The sequence below is a fragment of the Lynx rufus genome, unplaced genomic scaffold (assembly GCF_022079265.1).
Source record: "Lynx rufus isolate CCGP_SWC_20201006 ecotype Redwood Valley unplaced genomic scaffold, mLynRuf1.p SCAF_9, whole genome shotgun sequence".
Classification (NCBI taxonomy): Eukaryota; Metazoa; Chordata; class Mammalia; order Carnivora; family Felidae; genus Lynx; species Lynx rufus.
The window spans coordinates 103,791,499-103,809,180 of record NW_025814897.1 but is presented as its reverse complement, the minus strand read 5'-3'; the positions used below and the strand labels follow the sequence as shown (position 1 = coordinate 103,809,180).

General features: G+C 38.3%; 1 protein-coding gene across 1 annotated transcript; it reads left to right on the top strand.

The window, feature by feature from the left end:
- Positions 1–4,930: 4,930 nt before the first annotated feature.
- LOC124506452 (glycine N-phenylacetyltransferase-like) lies at positions 4,931–13,909 on the top strand. Its single transcript, XM_047072519.1, has 5 exons — positions 4,931–5,008; positions 7,764–7,871; positions 10,750–10,876; positions 11,742–11,913; positions 13,507–13,909. Exons 1-5 carry the CDS (start codon positions 4,931–4,933, stop codon positions 13,907–13,909), a joined length of 888 nt encoding a protein of 295 aa, XP_046928475.1.
- Positions 13,910–17,682: the final 3,773 nt, after the last annotated feature.

Below are 17,682 nucleotides of genomic sequence, written 5' to 3'. Positions count from 1 at the left end.
TCCAGTTTCATTCTTCTGCATGTTGCTGTCCAGTTTTTCCAACACACATTTGTTGAAGAGACTGTCTTTTTCCCATTGGATATTCTTTCCTGATTTGTTGAAGATGAACTGACTATACAGTTGTGGATTTGTTTCTGTGTTTTCTATTCTGGTTATTGATCTATGTGTCTATTTTTATTTCAGGACCATACTGTCATCATCACTACAGCTTTGTAATATAACCTGAAGTCCAGAATTGTGGTGCCTCCAGCTTTACGTTGGCTATTCAGGGTCTTTTGTAGTTCTGTACAAATTTTGGAATTGTTTGTTCTAGATCTGTGAAAAATGCTGGTGGTATTTTGGTAGAGACTGCATTAAGTATGCAGATTACCTTGGGTACTATAAACATTTTAACAATATTTGTTCTTCCTATCCATGAGTCTGGAATGTTTTTCCATTTCTTTGTGTCATCTTCAATTTCTTTCATTAGTGTTTTATTGTTTTCAGAGTACAGGTCTTTCACCTCTTTGGTTATGTTTATTCCTAGATATCTTATTGTTTTTGGTGCAATTGTAAATGGGATTGATTCCTTAATTTCTCTTTCTACTGCTTAATTATTCGTGTACAGAAGTGCAACAGACTTCCGTACATTGATTTTGTATCCTGCAACTTTACTAACTTCATGTATTAGTTCCAGCAGTTTTTTTGGTGGAATCTTTTGGATTTTCTACATAGAGTATCATATCATCTGCAAAGATGAACAAAGTTTTACTTCTTTCTTGCTGATTTGGATGCCTTTAATTTCTTTTTGTCATTTGATTTCTGTAGCTAGGACTTCCAGTACTATGTTAAATAACAATGGTGAGAGTGGACATCTCTGTCTTGTTCCTGACTGTAGAGTAATGCTCTCAGATTTTCCCCACTGATGATGACATTAGCTGTGGGTTTTCCATGTATGGCCTTTATTATGTTGAGGTAATGCTCCCTCTAAACCTACTTTATTGAGAGTTTTTATCATGAATGGATGCTGTACTTTGTCAAATGTTCTTTCTGCATCCATGGAGAGGATGATATGGTTCTTATCCTTTCTTTTATTAATGTGCTGTATCATGTTGATTGATTTGTGAATGTTGAACCACCCCTGCAGCCCAGGAATAAATCCCACTTGATCATGGTGAATGATTTTTTAAAAATGTGTTGTGGATTTGGTGTGCTAGTATTTTATTGAGAATTTCTGCTTCCATGTTTATCTGAGATATTGGCCTGTAGTTCTCTTATTTACTGCAGTCTTTATCTGGTTTTGGTATCATAGTAATGCCGGCCTCATAGAATGAATTTGGAAGTCTTTCTTCCTTTTCTTTTTTTTTGGAATAGTTTGAGAAAAATAGATATTAACTCTTCTTTAAGGGGCACCTGGGTGGCTCAGTCAGTTGAGTATCCAACTTCAGCTCAGGTAATGAGCCCATGGTTCGTGAGTTTGAGCCCCACATCAGGCTCTATGCTGACAGCTCAAAGCCTGGAGACTGCTTCAGATTCTGTCTCCCTCTCTCTCTGCCCCTCCCTCACTCACTGTCTTTCTTCCAAAATAAATAAACATTAACAAATATTTTTAAATAAATATTTGGTAGGGTCACCTGGGTGGCTCAGTTAGTTAAGCATCTTACTCTTGATTTTGGTTCATGTCTTGATGTCATGATTCTGAGATCAAGCCCTCCATGGGGCTCCCCACTGGGTGTGGAGCCTGCTTGGGATTCTCTCTCTCCCTCTCCCTCTGCACCACTCATGCTAAATAAATAAATAAATAAATAAATAAATAAATAAATATTTGGTAGAATTTACCTGTGAAGCCATCTGGCCCTGGACTTTTTGTGTTGGGAGTTTACAGATTGGATTGTTTACTGATTCAATTTCTTATTAGTTTGTTCAAGTTTTCTGTTTCCTTCTGTTTCAGTTTTGGTAATTTATATGTTTGTAGAAATTTATCAATTTCCTCCAGGTTGTCAAATTTGTTGGCATATAATTTTTCATAATATTCTCTTATGATTTTTTGTATTTCTGTGCTTTTGGTTGTTATTTCTTCTCTCCCATTTGTGGTTTTATATTATTTGGATCCTTTCTCTTCTCTTTTTGATAAGTCTGGCTAGAGGTCTATCAATTTTATTGATGTTTAAAAAGAACCTGCTCCACTTCATTTATATGTTCTATTTTTTTTTTTAGTTTCTGTATCATTTATTTATACTCTAATCTATATTATTTCCCTCCTTCTTCTGAATTAGGCTTCGTTTGTTCTTTTTCTAGCTCCCTAGGTGTAATGTCAGGTTGTTTATTTAACATTTTTGTTGCTTCCTGCGGTAAGCCTGTATATACTTTCCTCTTAGGACTGCTTTTGCTGCATCCCAATGGTGTTGGACCATCGTGTTTCATTTATATTATTTCCATGTATTTTTAAATTTCTTCTTTGATTTCCCAATCCCATTCTTTGTTTAGTAGCATGTTGTTTAGTCTCTCTTCTTCCTCCTCCTCCTCTTCCTCCTCCTCTTCTCCTTCTTCTTTGACTCCTATAATACCAATGTTATTACATTTGATGGAGTTGTTGAATTCCCTAAGTCTACTCTCATGTTCCATAATTCTTCTTTCTCTCTGTTGTTCAGTTTCGTTATTTTTTATTATTTTGTCTTCTATATCACAAATTCATTCCTCTGCTTCTTCCAGCCTGCTGTTCATTGCATTAAGCCTGCTTCCAATCTCATTTATTGCATTCTTCACCTCTAATTGATTCTTTTTAACTCTTTTACCTCTGAGGGAAGAGTCTCCCTGATGTCTTCTATTGCTTTCTCAAGCCCAGTGAGTATCTTTACAATTGTTGCCTTAAATTCTCCATCACCATATTACTTATATCTGCTTCACTGAGATCCCTGGCTGTAGCCATATCTTATTCTTTCATTTGGAATAAATTCCTCCATCTTGGCATTTTGTCTAAGCCTCTCTGAGTTCTTCTGTGTGTTAGAAAAACCAGCAATTTCTCCTGATTCTGAAAGTAATGGCCTTATGAAGAAGAGATCATGTAGTGCCCAGGGCCTGGAAGTTCAGGGTATGACTCTGGTGTGTGCTGAGTGTGCTCTGCTGTCGTGTTGTGGCTGCTTTATTCTCATGACCAGTCATCTGCAGGTGCTCTCCTTGCCTGCAGTGAGCAGTGTTTGATCTCTTGCTGAAATGTGGTGAGTTTTAACTAGGTGTGCTCTGGTCCACTTGTGAAATGAGACCCCACACCAACTCTACCAAAACTGAGACCCTGCAGGACTCTCTGGTTGGGAGACGTGGTGTGGGAGGGGGTTTGTGCTGGTCTTTTGTGGGAGAGAACTGTCACCCTGGGATGAGGCAAGCTTGACTGAGAAAGGCAGACCCGTGAGAGCATGGGAGGGAGGAGCTTGGTGTTAGGCAGGTTAGGCAGCTACTGTCTGTGCTGAGCTGCTTTCTGCAGGTAGGTCTGTGTTTATGCATGGGGGACGGAAATGGTGTCTGCCAAACCTGCTGATCTTTAAAACTCCAAGTTTTAAGTGCTGCTAGTTGCAAGAATTCACAAAAATCAGCCCCTCTCATTTTGCAAGCCAATGGCTTTGGGGAAATGTTCTCCTTGTACATTCCCCTGTGTGTTCCTCCCTCTCTTGCCTTTGTCCATGACCAAGGCTCCCTCTCTTCTGCTGCACCCACTACTCATTTTCCCCCCAAACCATGTCTCTGCACTTCCTACCTTCCTTGATGTGGCCTCTTCTCTCCCCTAGTTGTGGAGTTTGTTCTGCTAGTCTTCAGGTAGATTTCTGGGGTATTTAGGATGATTGAATACTTATTTAGTTGTGTTTGTGGGATGAAAGAAGCCTAGAGTCCTCCTACTCTGCCATCATCTTCCTCTCTCTGACCCCTGAAGGATATTGTTGAGAACTTACCCTATAAAACTGTTACCTATTATAGCAATGATTTCTAAATGTGGCTGCATAAGAAAATCATCTGGAGAAGTGTTGGAGGGAATGAAGAGAAATTGGAACTCATACACTGTTAAGGGAATATAAAATAGTTCAGCCACTTTGGAAAGATGTCGGAAGCATTTGATAAAGTTAAACACACGCTTACTATATGACCATGCAAGTGCACTTCCACATGTTTACTCAAGAGAAATAAAAGCATTTGTTCAAACACACTGGTCTAAGTAGCTTACCTGTACTGATTTATATAATTGTCACAACCACTTTATGGGACAGGCACTATGGTCACTGCCGTTTTATAGATGAGAAAATGAAGACACGGACAAGTAACTTGCCTAACATCATACAGCTTCTAAATGGCAACCTCAGGTGTGTCATGGATGGAAACTTAATCTCAAAGATGTTCATGCATGTTTAGATAATATATATGGTAATCTTAGTGCATCCTTAACTATTGGTATTCTGGGTGATATGAAAATTAAAATAACGATATCATAAAGAGGGATGCCTGGGTGGCTCAGTCGGTTAAACGTCTGACTTTGGCTCAGGTCATGATCTCGTGGTTTGTGAGTTTGAGCCCTGCATCGGGCTCTGTGCTGACAGCTCGGAGCCTGGAGCCTGCTTCAGATTCTGTGTCTCCTTCTGTCTCTGCCCTTCCCCCACTTGCATTGTCTCTGTCTACCAAAAATAAATAAATATAAAAAAATTAAAAAACTATATCATAAAGATTTTTTAAAGTTTAGAAAATATTGAAAAATAATTTCAGAAAGAGGGATCTCTGCTTTCTGTCAGTCTTATTCTTCCTAGGAGTCAATGAAGAATTCAGTGAATGGGACACTAATGAAACAGCAGGAATGAAGGCCTCGCCATTAGCTACAACAGCCTTTTGTGTCTGTTTTGTGTCTTCATATGTCTGCTATCACTTCTCATTCCTTGATATTTCCTCATCCGCTCTTTAGGGTAAGGCCAAGATGTACCACTTACAAGGCCCCCAAGTGCTGCAGATGCTAAAGAAATCCTTGAGGAAGAGCCTCCCTGAGTCCTTAAAGGTGAGAGTAAAACACATGGGGAGAAAAAAAAAGGACTAGCAATGACCTATGAAAGAGGTAGGAGGGAGAATCAGTATTCTTTGAGCACCTACTCTGTGCCAGGCACTCACTCATCTCGCATCTCATTTAGTTTACATCACTTCACTGCAAGGCAAGTCTTTCATATCCATGTAACCAAAGAGGAAATGCAAGCTCAGCTGTAGGACTTGACCAAGATCACGCCACTAGTGAGTGGCAATCCTGTGATTTAAATCCACTATGATCTTTGCTGTGTGATAAACCAAAAACATCCCTTTGCCCCATTCCATGTGCCATTATATAACATTGGAAGATTTCCCAGAATTGCACAATTGGCTGAACACATTAATGTTTGATTTATTCTTTCTAAATAATCAAGTGCCTGAAAAAGTTAACCAGTATGATTCTCCTTTGAAATTAAGAGGCCAAATTCTATTTTGTCAAACCCCAAATGATTACGTTTAATTTGGGATGAGACAAATTTCGTTTTAGAAATAGATCAGTGATCGTGTACATAAAAAGGTAGGGTCTTTTTTTAGGGGGGGCAATAACATTTTGCAAAGGGACTAGAATATTACTGGGGATAAAGGTGCCATTGCACTATGATAAAGGTATCAATTCACCAAGAAGACATGAAAAATGCTGAAATGTATATACCTAACAACAGAGGCTCAAAGAACACGGGACAAAAACTGATAGAACTGAAAGAATAAATAGGTAAACCCATAGGTGTAATTAAAGATTTTGACATTAGGGGCGCCTGGGTGGCTCAGTCGGTTGGGTGTCCGACTTCGGTTCAGGTCATGATTTCGCGGTCTGTGAGTTCGAGCCCCGCGTCGGGTTCTGTGCTGACAGCTCAGAGCCTGGAGCCTGTTTCAGATTCTGTGTCTCCCTCTCTCTCTGACCTTCCCCCATTCATGCTCTGTCTCTCTCTGTTTCAAAAATGAACAAACGTTAAAAAAAATTAAAAAACAAAACAAAAAAAACAAAAAAAAAGATTTTGACATTAAAGATTCTATGAGTAATTTATAGAATAGGCAGAAAGTCTATAACCTATATACAAGATCTGGAAAGTACTATGAACCAATTTAATTGATATTTACAGAGTACATCCCTCAACAATAGAAGAATACACATTCTTTTCAAGTGCACATGGAACATGTACAAAGATCATATTTTTAAGACCTTTGAAAGAATTGAAATAATACCATGTATGTCCTCTCATATTAAGTTTAATATGGTATTAAATATGCCAGGAGTAGGGAAGTACAGGGTGAGGTGTGGGCCTTTGTCATGGAACTTATCATTTCATTGGTCTTTGGTCTTTAGCATCTTTCCATACAATCTGCTGAAGCATCATGTTTCCAACTGCACTTAGCTCCCAAGGTCCACACTGGTATGGTTCCCTCTGGTATCCTTCCCTCACAACCACAGGGACACTTCCAGTTTGGAGGATTTCTCTTTCTCAGACTCTACAATGTCCTTCTTGATAGCACTGGTGTTCGAATAAATGCTTGTGGAAAAGATTAAAAAACAGATTGCTTAATATGTGATATTCACAGACTTTGGTCAGCAAAACTCAGGTTCTTAGCACTGTTCTGTCTTTACTTATTAAATAGGTCAGAACTCAACCTTTCTGGAAAGCAATTTGGAGATATGTGTAAGAACAAAAAAGTCTTTAAACAGCAGTTGACCTTTGACCCAGAAATCGCCCTTCTAATATTTCTAATAATAGACATATTTGCAAAGATTTATACAAAAAATTCCTTGAAGAATAAACTGTTAAACTAAAAAATTCAAAAAAGCTGAAATGACCAGCAATAGGAGATAGGAAAATTGAATTGGAGTTCTTTCATATGATGGATATTATGCAGTCATTAAAAATGATTATGTAGATTTGTGTTTATTGATATGGAAATATATCCATAGTATAGTGTGTGTGTGGGGGGGTACATGTTAAACTAATATATATTAGGTAATTTCATTGCTTAAAAATTGTATGTGTATGGGACTCCTGGGTGGCTCAGTCAGTTGAGCATCCAACTTTGGCTCAGGTCATGATCTTGCCGTCTGTGGGTTTGAGCCCCACAGCAGGCTCTGTGCTGACAGCTCGGAGCCTAGAGCCTGCTTCAAATTCTGTGTCTCTGTCTCTCTCTGCCCCTCTCCTGCTTGTACTCTGTCTCTCTCGCTCTCAAAAATTAACATTAAAAATTTTATGTGTATTTGTAAATAAATGAAATAAAATGAAAAGCTATAACACTAAGTTCTACAATGTGATAGTGGATGATTTTTTTTTTAATTTTAGGAGAGTGTGAGTTGGGGAGAGGGGAAGAGAGAGAGAGAGAGAGAGAGAGAGAGAGAGAGAGATTGAGAGAGAGAAAATTAAGCTGAGCATGGAGCCTGCTGCTGGTATTGATCTCACAACCCTGGGATCATGATTAAGCCCAAATCAAGAGTCAGATGTTCAACTGACTTGAGCCAACCAGACACCCTTGATTTTTAATTAATCAATTTATTTACCTGGATATTTAACTATATTCATATAATATTCTCATGGTTTGACTCCCAACCCTATTTCTATTTGGAGTAATGAAGTGGAATCTGAAGGTGGTTTCAACCATATGCCTTATAAATTATCACCCCGATTTTGCAGAAATAATCCTTGTCCTGATCAAACAAGGCACTTCACCAGCCCTTCTTAATAAGCTGACCCTCTGAGTTTTTTGGGTTGCTACAGGTTTATACAACTGTCTTCCACATGAACCAGGGAAACCCGTTCAAGTTAAAGGCCGTGGTGGACAAATGGCCCGATTTTACAACAGTGGTTATCCGCCCTCAGGAGCAGGTAAGGTGCCAGATGTGGAATGAATATGCTTTTGTGTTCATATTTGCTACTTGCCTATCATGCACCTGGCAATGTGGTAGACACAGGGGATATAGAAATGAATTGCATAATGGTGAAAAAGTCCTTGTTCTCAAGAAACTCACGGCTTGGAGGAAAAGACAGATAAGCAAATAAATTACAACATGGGGTGAAAATTGTACAAAAACATACAACATACAAGATACACACAGCAGCACTATCCAAGAGATGATTAAATCACCGAAGTCAGGGTGCACAAGGAGAGGATCAGAGCAACTTCCTAGTAGACATTTCACCAAAACTGGATTTTGAAGATCAATAGGTGTTTGACAGGCTGACAAGAGACTAGAGGGGCATTCTAAGCAGAAAAATGACACCTAAAAATATGTAAAGGTAAATATGAAGAGTTTTAAGGAAATGTAAACAACAAATTGCAATGCCTATATTTGGGAATACATTTTCAGTGCCAACTTATCACTCACACTAAGTGGTTAATACATTTCAAATACAAATCTGTTATAAGCATATTGGAAAATATAAAGTAAAAATTTATGCATGCAAAATATGCAAGCATATAATGTCATTTTAACAAATTTTTTTAAATAAAATTTAAATGTATAGTGCTGTTTTAAAATACTGAACTAAACAGAATACAAAAATGAAGACATTTACATTAATTATTGAAATAATAAATGAAATTATTAGTGCATTTCTGTGCAACACCTTTTACCTTATTCTACCCCCTTGTTGGGTGGTTGTTTTCTGATCCCTTCCTTCATCTTCAAATAACCTAATCTTTCATTTGTTAAATTTCAGAGGATCTCTTTGAACAAATTTTGTGTTCAAATTTCATTTTTTTGAGGAATGTAAATTATTTTTTTAAATAATAGTGCATGTGGTTTACATTTTAAAGACATCATGTGTCCAATAAGAGGTTAACATCCAAAATATATGAAGAACTTCTACAACTCAACACTAAAAAAAAAAAATAATAACTCAAAAAATTAGCAGAGGATCTGAATAGACATTTATTCAAAGAAGACATATAGATGGCCAATTGACACATGGAAAGATGCTCAATATTACTAATCATCAGGGAAATGCAAATTAGAACCACAATGAGATGTCACTTTATACTTGTCAGAATGGTTAAAATAAAAAGCACAAGAAGCAAGTGTTGGAGAGGATGTGGAGCAAAAGGAACCTTCATACACTGTTGGTGGGAATGTATATTAGTGCAGTCTCTATGGAAAACAGTATGGAGGTTCTTCAAAAAATTAAAAATAAAATTAGCATATGATCCAATAATTCTACTATTGGGTATTTACCCAAAGAAAATGAAAACATAAATTTGAAAAGATATATGCATCCCTATGTTTATTGTGGGATTATTTACAATAACCAAGATATGGAAGCAACTCAAGTGTCCATCAATAGATGAATGGATAAAGATGTGGTATATATATGTAATGGAATACTATTCAGCCATCAAAAAGAATGAAATCTTGTCATTTACAACAACATGGATGGGCTTAGAGGGTATAATGATAAATGAAATGAGTCAGAGAAAGACAAATACCATATGATTTCACTCATATGTGTTATTTAAGAAACAAAACAAATGAACAAACAAAGAAAAAAGGGACAAACAAAAAGCAGACTCTTAAATACAGAGGACAACAAATGGTATCCAGAGGGAGGTGGGGGAGAGGATAGGTGAAAGAGGTGAAGGGGATTAAGAGTACACTTATCATGATGAGCATTGGGAAATGTACAGAATTGTTGAATCAATATATTGCATACCTGAAACTAATGTAATGTTGTATATTAATTATACTTTGAATTTAAAAAATTTTAATGAAATTTTTTGTAGCTATATCATATTGTGATATATGAAATTGTGTAGCTATATCATATATAAGTGAAAATTGTAATACAAGGTTACTTGTGTCAGTTTCAACATTGTTACATTTATAATCCAATTTTTCTGAGATTCTTTTATTTATTTATTTTTTTGAGACTCCTTTATTTATTTTTTTTTTTAAATTTTTTTTTTCAACGGTTTTTATTTATTTTTTTGGGACAGAGACAGACAGAGCATGAACGGGGGAGGGGCAGAGAGAGAGGGAGACACAGAATCGGAAACAGGCTCCAGGCTCCGAGCCATCAGCCCAGAGCCCGACGCGGGGCTCGAACTCACGGACCGCGAGATCGTGACCTGGCTGAAGTCGGACGCTTAACCGACTGCGCCACCCAGGCGCCCAGAGACTCCTTTAAATAGAGTAAGATTTACTCTTGCAACAGAACCTTGGCTTTGACAATAATACTTTCTTTCTCCTGAGGATTACAGAATTATAGAAGAATGCTTTCTAAACAGTGCACATTTGATTGATTTGAAATTGTAAAGCAACATATAAATATCTAGTTCAGTATATTTTTCTTAATCATAGGTTGAGTAATTGATTAAATCCTTGACTTGTTTACATGATATAAATGATTCAGGAATAATGACTATATCAAGAAAAACATCACTATTTATAAGTTTATAATTTTTTTTACACTTATTTATTTTTGAGAGACAGAGAGACAGAGCACAAGTGGGGAAAGGGCAGAGAGAAAAGGAGACACAGAGTCCGAAGAAGGCTCCAGGCTCTGAGTTGTCGGCACAGAGCCCGAGGTGGGGCTTGAACTCATGAACCATGAGATCATGACCTGAGCCAAAGTCAGATGCTTAACTGACTGAACCACTCAGGCACCCCCATAAGTTTATAAAATAGCACAGTATAATGAACTAAAGCCAAGTGTTCCAATCACTGGGTATAGATCAATTTGATTTATTCCACATTACCTAACCAAACAGGAAATGACAGATGATTTTGATCACTACACCAACACCTACCAAATCTATTATAAGAATCCCACAAACTGCCAAGAATTCCTTGGTGCATCAGATGTCATCAATTGGAAGCAACATTTGCAGATCCAAAGTAAGTAAGGGATCTTGGAGGTATGCTGGCTTCTGTGACTGTTCATGTTTACATCTGCAGGGTCACTTTTCATCCTGAGCACATTCCCTTACAGCCTTTACTTTCTCTTCCAAACCCCAGACACTCAGCTTGATGTTTATTCCTTGCATCAGCTGCTACCACCTCTTTAGTGGAGTAGAATTCAAACACTGCAAACTATGGAGTTGATACAAGGAACTGTGAGCAATGGAATTTATTGTTAGCTGAGCATTCATAATATATTTTGCTGACATATTCAGGATCCCTTACCATGATTAGGTGTGAGAGTAGAACTCCCCATCTGGCCATCCATTACTAGAAGAAGAATGACAGTTCCTTGTGCCACAGAGGACCTTCAGATCACAAGGATAACTACCATGGTTATAAGTGTGCCTTACAGAGTCAGATTCTCTAGAATGGCATTCTTGCTCTTCCTGTTACTTGCTTTGTAATTTGAGCAAGTGATGTCACTTATCTGTTACTCAGTTTCCTTACATGTAGAAAGTGAGGATAGTATAACAGAAATACCCAAAACATAGGGTCAATGGAAGAATTAAATGTGGTAATAGACCAATACCTTGGCATGAAGTATGTGCACACTCAAGGTTGTCTACTGCTTTTAAATACCATTGTCCCATTGATTTCACAATGATAAAGTCAGGATCTCTACTACTATCTGTCTTACATAAGAGGAAGTTGCTCAAGGAGTGACTTGGCTATGGTCACATGGTTAATGGCAACACCAGAAGCAACACTGTCCTACTTTAAACTCTGCATACTTCCACCAGGAAGCTTCTTCAGCGTCTACAGGGGAAATTACTTCTCACCTTACCTTACCCCTTTCTAGGTTCACAGTCCAGCCTGAACGAGGTGATACAAAATATTGCAGCTGCTAAATTTGTCAAGGTCAAGCAAGATCAAGCCATTATGTATATGATGTCTGAGACAGCAAGTAAACTGATCCCTTCCCTGCTGGAGGCAAAGAACTTACCTCCTAAATCTGGCAGACCCAAGGCCATGTGAGTTTGAAAAAAGATGCTCTGCATTACTCTCATCTTTCTGTATGGAAGTGGCCTCCCAACTTCTCTCCCTATGTTCACTCTTGCCTCCCTACAATCCATTTCCAGGGTGATCCTTTTGGTATGTGACAAGGACTATGTCAATTCATCTGCTTAAAAGCCATCAGTGTTTCTCGGTTCACATACCATTATGGACCTTCAGGGTCCTGTAAAACCTGTAATCCACCACCTTTTGGATTTCACCTTGTTTCTCTTGCTCACTCCCACCAGTAGCTCTGGCCTTCTTTCTGAGACTTGTTCTCATACACTCACCCATGCCTTTGGACCATTGCATTTGCTTAAAATGTCCTTTCCTCTCATCTTTACATATCTGCTTCTTTCTTGCCATTCACTCTCTCAAAAGTCATTTCCTTAGAGAGTTCTCTGCAGAACAACCTAAAACTACCCTTTCCCGTAATTCTTCATCACAAAACCCAAGTTTTATTTTCCTCGGTGCACTTACCATTATCCAAAATCAGCTTCTTTGTATTTTATTGACCTGTTTGCTATTTGATCCTCCCCTGCAACATTTCAAACTCCACTATTTATGGAGGGACACTATTTATGTTGTTCACCAATAAGTTTTCAGTAGCCAGAACAGAACAGAAAACACTGCTTCGTAAATATGCATTCAATGAATTTACTACTCAGAGCAAAAGTTTTCCAATATGGAGAACTTAAACATATTATATATTTCCCTCCACTGATGCCTGAATAGAATTAAAACTGATATAGGGATTTGATCTGCAGATGTCCAATCCTGTGGCCCTGTGTGTGTTAATATGCCTGGAAAAGCTGTATTCATACTGTATTGCACCTAACACCTGAAAGACATCTCTAAATCTACAATCTCATTTGATTCTCTTGTCTATCCCATGAGATAAACAAGGTAGAAGACATGATCCCCATTTTCCTGACAGAAGATAGGTTCAGTTAATGAAATAGCTTGTTCAGGTACTGTGGATGGTTAAGGGCATAACTGGAGCTCACTGGTAGATCTCATTCCACCTTGTGGGATCTTTCCAGGACACCTCCCAAAGCCCTTTCACCCCACTGCAGCAGCCTTCAGACTTCAGTGTTCTGTAACATGCGGCTTGCCTTCACTTCACAGCATTGCCTCTCTCTGGACTTCAGCTTTCCCACAGTGGCTAAGGATTCTGTGACACCAACATTCCAAGATCCCAAGATTCTAAGCTCTGGCTTTGCAGCTTGCTAGCATATGCTTTGGGGGCACTTGTTTATTTTCTGCTTACCTATTCTTATGTGTAGAACAGGGATGTTATCAATTCTCTCATCTTAAGTGGAGAATCACAACAGTGACTAATGCTTAGTGACACAGCATTAATTAATGCTTAATTTTTGTGTAATTCTTATTTGTTGCGTGGCACAGGTCCTAGGTACTTATCATGCAATAGCTCTTATGTTATTTGACAGAGGTGCTATTAATCCCCCACTTATGTTAATGTCTCATTTTATAAAAAAGATTATTATTTCAGGCAATCTGGTTGCAGAATCTATACCTTTATCTGTGTTCTTTTCCCTTGTTCTCAATAGTAACCAAGAGATGTTTAAACTCTCCTCCCTGGATGTTACCCACACTGCCTTGGTGGATAAATTCTGGCGTTTTGGTGGGAATGAGAGGAGCCAGAGATTCATCGAGCGCTGTATCCGGACCTTCCCCACCTTCTGCCTTCTGGGGCCTGAGGGGACCCCTGTATCCTGGAGCCTGATGGATCAGACAGGAGAGATACGGATGGGGGGTACTGTGCCTGAGTACCGGGCCCAGGGTTTCTCCACCTATGTCATGGATGCTCACATTCGCACTATGGACAAACTTGACTACCCTGCATATTACCATACACTCATAACCAACAAAATCATACAGAAAATCAGTCACCGTCTGGGCCATATCATCATGCCCTGTGACTGGAACCAGTGGCACTGTGAGCCTCTGTGACGCAGTCCTGAACACAAGACAGTGTTGGATGGGCTGATGTGGCAGGAGGAGTGTATGGGTGGATGGAGAGAAATAATAAATTGTAATTAGCTTTAAAGTAGTGTGTGTTGTCTAGGCTCTGGGAAACAGTGTGAATGGTCAACAGAACCACCACAGTCCTTGCTCTCAAACCACTCATGGACTCCCCTTTGGGTCCAGCAGACCTGCCATGGCCAGACCCTCCTATAGTGGACCCTGCTTTTGTTTAGTTTCCTGCACTTCTGGGTACCAGTGACACTCTTTATTCATTTGCATGCTACCCTAATGCTTCTCTTATCTTACAAGTGGATAATGCTAATGAGCATATCTTGCCCCTTTTGCCAAGATGTGGTATTACCTTAAGTGTAGTCTAATTTTCCTCTCTCTTTTTTGCTTTACCCTCCCTCTCTCTGTCCCCCACCCCCAGCCAGCTTCACTGAGGTATAATTGACAAATAAAATTGTAATCTATTTAAAGTATGAAACATGGTGATACACACACACACACACACACACACACACACACACACACACACACGTTGCGGAAGGATTCCCACAACTATGGGAAATAAGCTTAGGAATTCCCTGACCTTGCACCAATGGGTTAATAAGGCATAAAGAATTAGAGAGCCATAGGATGAACACACCCAAGTTTGGGTAAACAAGATTAGGTAAATGGGGTAAAGACCCCCAGTATAGGACAAATGGGGCAAAGGCCCCCAGTATAGAGCAAAGATACAGAACAGGAAACCTCTGGATGAAAACATCAAAGATTAGGTAAATAAGATTAGGTAAACAGGGCAAAGGCCCCAGTATAGGACAAAGGTTTGGGACAATAGCAGAAAGCTGCTTTCAAGGGAAGGAAGGACCAAATTAGGTAAACAGGTAAATGGGGCTATAGACCACAGCAGGCAAAGTTGCCTAGAGTGGAGCTAAGTAGCAAAAGAAAGATGCCTTGTTGACCCTGAGGTGGCATGCTCTGTCTTTCTTGTCCCCTAGGCCAGTTTAGGTAAACACAGGTGGGGCTTCATGTCTGCTGTAAACAACCATCCGCCCAGCACCAGGATTTTGTTTTATATTGACCCAAACTCCTAACACTGCATATCTTCAAAACCCCCTCTCCCCCATGCCCATAAGTTAATTCACAGTTTCATTGTCTCTTTGTGCACATCCATCACGCTTGTAAGCCTTCTGATCTTAATTAAAATGTAGCAAGGACCCTTATTCAGGGCTCTTGTCTCCTCCTGGACATTAGCCTCTCTTGCGTTTTCATTTTCTGCATCCTGCTCTCTTGCTGGACAAGAGAGAACTCCAGACCCAGAGTCTACAACACACAACCAAGTTGATTAATACTTCCATTACTTTATATATTTACCGTGTGTGTGTGTGTGTGAGAGAGAGAGAGAGAGAGAACACATAATATCTAATCTTTTAGCAAATTTCAATGACACATTAAAGAATTTTCAACAATAGTCACCATCCTATACATTACATCCTTAGAACAATTCATCTTAAAATTGAAAATTTGAACCCTTTTATGAGCCTCTCCATAGTTCCTCCACATCCCAGCCCCTGGCAACCATCATTCTACTGTTTATATGATTTCTAAAAGTTTCAAAAATCCTGTTTTTGTTTTTGTTTTTAGATTCCACACATAAGTAATACCATGCAGTATTTGTCTTTATCTGTCTCATTTCACTAGCATAATGTCCTTCAGAATCATCCATGTTGTCACAAATGGCAGGACATCCTTCTTATTTTATAGTTTAACAATATTCCTCTGTGTGTGTGTGTGTGTGTGTGTGTGTATCACATCTTCTTTATTCATTCAACTAAATGGACACTTAGCTTGTTTGCATGACTTTACTATTGTGAACAATGCTGCAGTGAACATGGGAATGTAGAAATCTCTCCTAGATAGTGATTTCATTTCCTTTCTATATAATACCCAGAAGTAGGATTTCTGAATAATATGAAGGTCTATTTTTAATTTTTTGAAGAACCTCCCCTCTGTTTTCCATAGAGGCTGTAACACTTCACATTCCCACCAACAGTACACAAGGGTTCCATTTTCTGCAAATCCTTGCCAGTCTCTGTTATTTCTGGATAACAGAAACCTGACAGGTGTGAGGTAATATCTCGCTGTGGTTTTGATTTGCCTATCCTGATGATTAGTGAGGAGCATCTTTTCATGTACATGTTGGCCATCTGTGTATCTTCTTTGGAAAAATGTCTTTTCCAGTCCTCTGCTCATTTTTTCGTTGGGTTATATGGGGTTTTGTTTTGTTTTGCCCTTGAGTTGTATAAGTTCATTATTTATTTTGGATATTAACCTCTTACTAGATATATAGTTTGCAAATATTTTCTCCCATTTCATACCATGCCTTTTATTTTGTTTATGGTTTCCTTTGCTGTGCAGAAACTTTTTAGCTTGATATAATCCCACTTATTCATATTTGTTTTTATTGTGTTTTTGGTGTCAAATCCAAAAAACTGCTGCCAATACCAATGTGAAGGAGTTTTTTTCCCCTATGTCTTCTAGTTTTATGGTTTCAGATCTTATGTGTAGGTCTTTAATTCATTTTGAGTTTTTTGTATATAGTGTAAAATAGTGGTCCAATTTCTTTCTTCCTTCCTTCCTTCCTTCCTTCCTTCCTTCCTTCCTTCCTTCCTTCCTTCCTTCTTTTTTTTGCATGTGGATATCCAGTTTTCTCAACATTGTATATTGAAGAGACTGTCCTTTCTCTATTATATATTCTTGACAATTTTGTTAACAATTACCTGACCATACTTACATGAGTTTATTTCTGGGCTCTCTATTCTGTTCCCCTAATCTATGTGTCTGTTTTTATGCCAATACTATACTGCTTTGTTATTATAGTTTTATAACATAGTTAGAAGTCAGAAAGTGCAATATCTTCTGCTTTGTTCTTCTTTCTCAGCATCTTTTTTGGCTATTTGGCTTTTGTGGTTCCATACACATTTTAGGATTGTTTTTTTTTTTCTATTTCTATTGGATTTTGATAAAGATTGTATTGATAAAGATTGCTTTTGGTAGAATGGAGGACATCTGTATAATAACAATTTTTCCAGTCCATGAACACAGAATCATTTTCCATTTATTTGCATCTTCTTAAATTTCTTTCATTAATCTTTTAATAGTTTTCAGTGTACAGATCTTTGACCTTTTTAATTAAAACTCTTCTAAGCATTTAATTCTTTTTTTTTTTTTTGCTATTGTAAATGGGATTTATTTTTTAAAGTTTATTTATTTTTGATAGAGAGAGGGAGAATGCAAGCCAGGGAGGGCAGAGAGAGAGGGAAACACAGAATCCGAAGCAGGCTCCAGGCTCTGAGCTGTCAGCACAGAGCCCGAGATGGGGCTCGAACTCAGGAACTGTGAGATCATGACCTGAGGGAAAGTCGGACACTTAACTGACTGAGCCACCTAGGAGCCCCTGTAAATGGAATTTTCTTAATTTCTCTTTCTTATAATTCATTGTTAACGTATGGAAATGCAACTCAGTTTTGTATACTGACTTGGTATCCTGCCACTCTACTGATTTCTTGGTTCTAACAGTTTTTTGGTAGAATCTTTAATGTTTTCTATACATAAAATAATGTCACCAGTATAGACAATTTTACTTATTCCTTTCTAACCTGTGCCTTTTGTCTCCTTTACCTGCTATGTTGAAGATAAGTGGCAAGAGTAGGCATCCCTGTCTTTTTTCTAATCTTAAAGGAAAAGTTTTGAGT

Excerpts from the sequence above, each read along its gene's own strand:
- LOC124506452 (XM_047072519.1), top strand. The coding sequence starts at position 4,931 with ATGTACCACTTACAAGGCCCCCAAGTGCTGCAGATGCTAAAGAAATCC. Across the intron at positions 10,877-11,741 it reads GCAACATTTGCAGATCCAAA|GTTCACAGTCCAGCCTGAAC; the intron begins GTAAGTAAGGGA and ends ACCCCTTTCTAG. Across the intron at positions 11,914-13,506 it reads TCTGGCAGACCCAAGGCCAT|TAACCAAGAGATGTTTAAAC; the intron begins GTGAGTTTGAAA and ends TGTTCTCAATAG.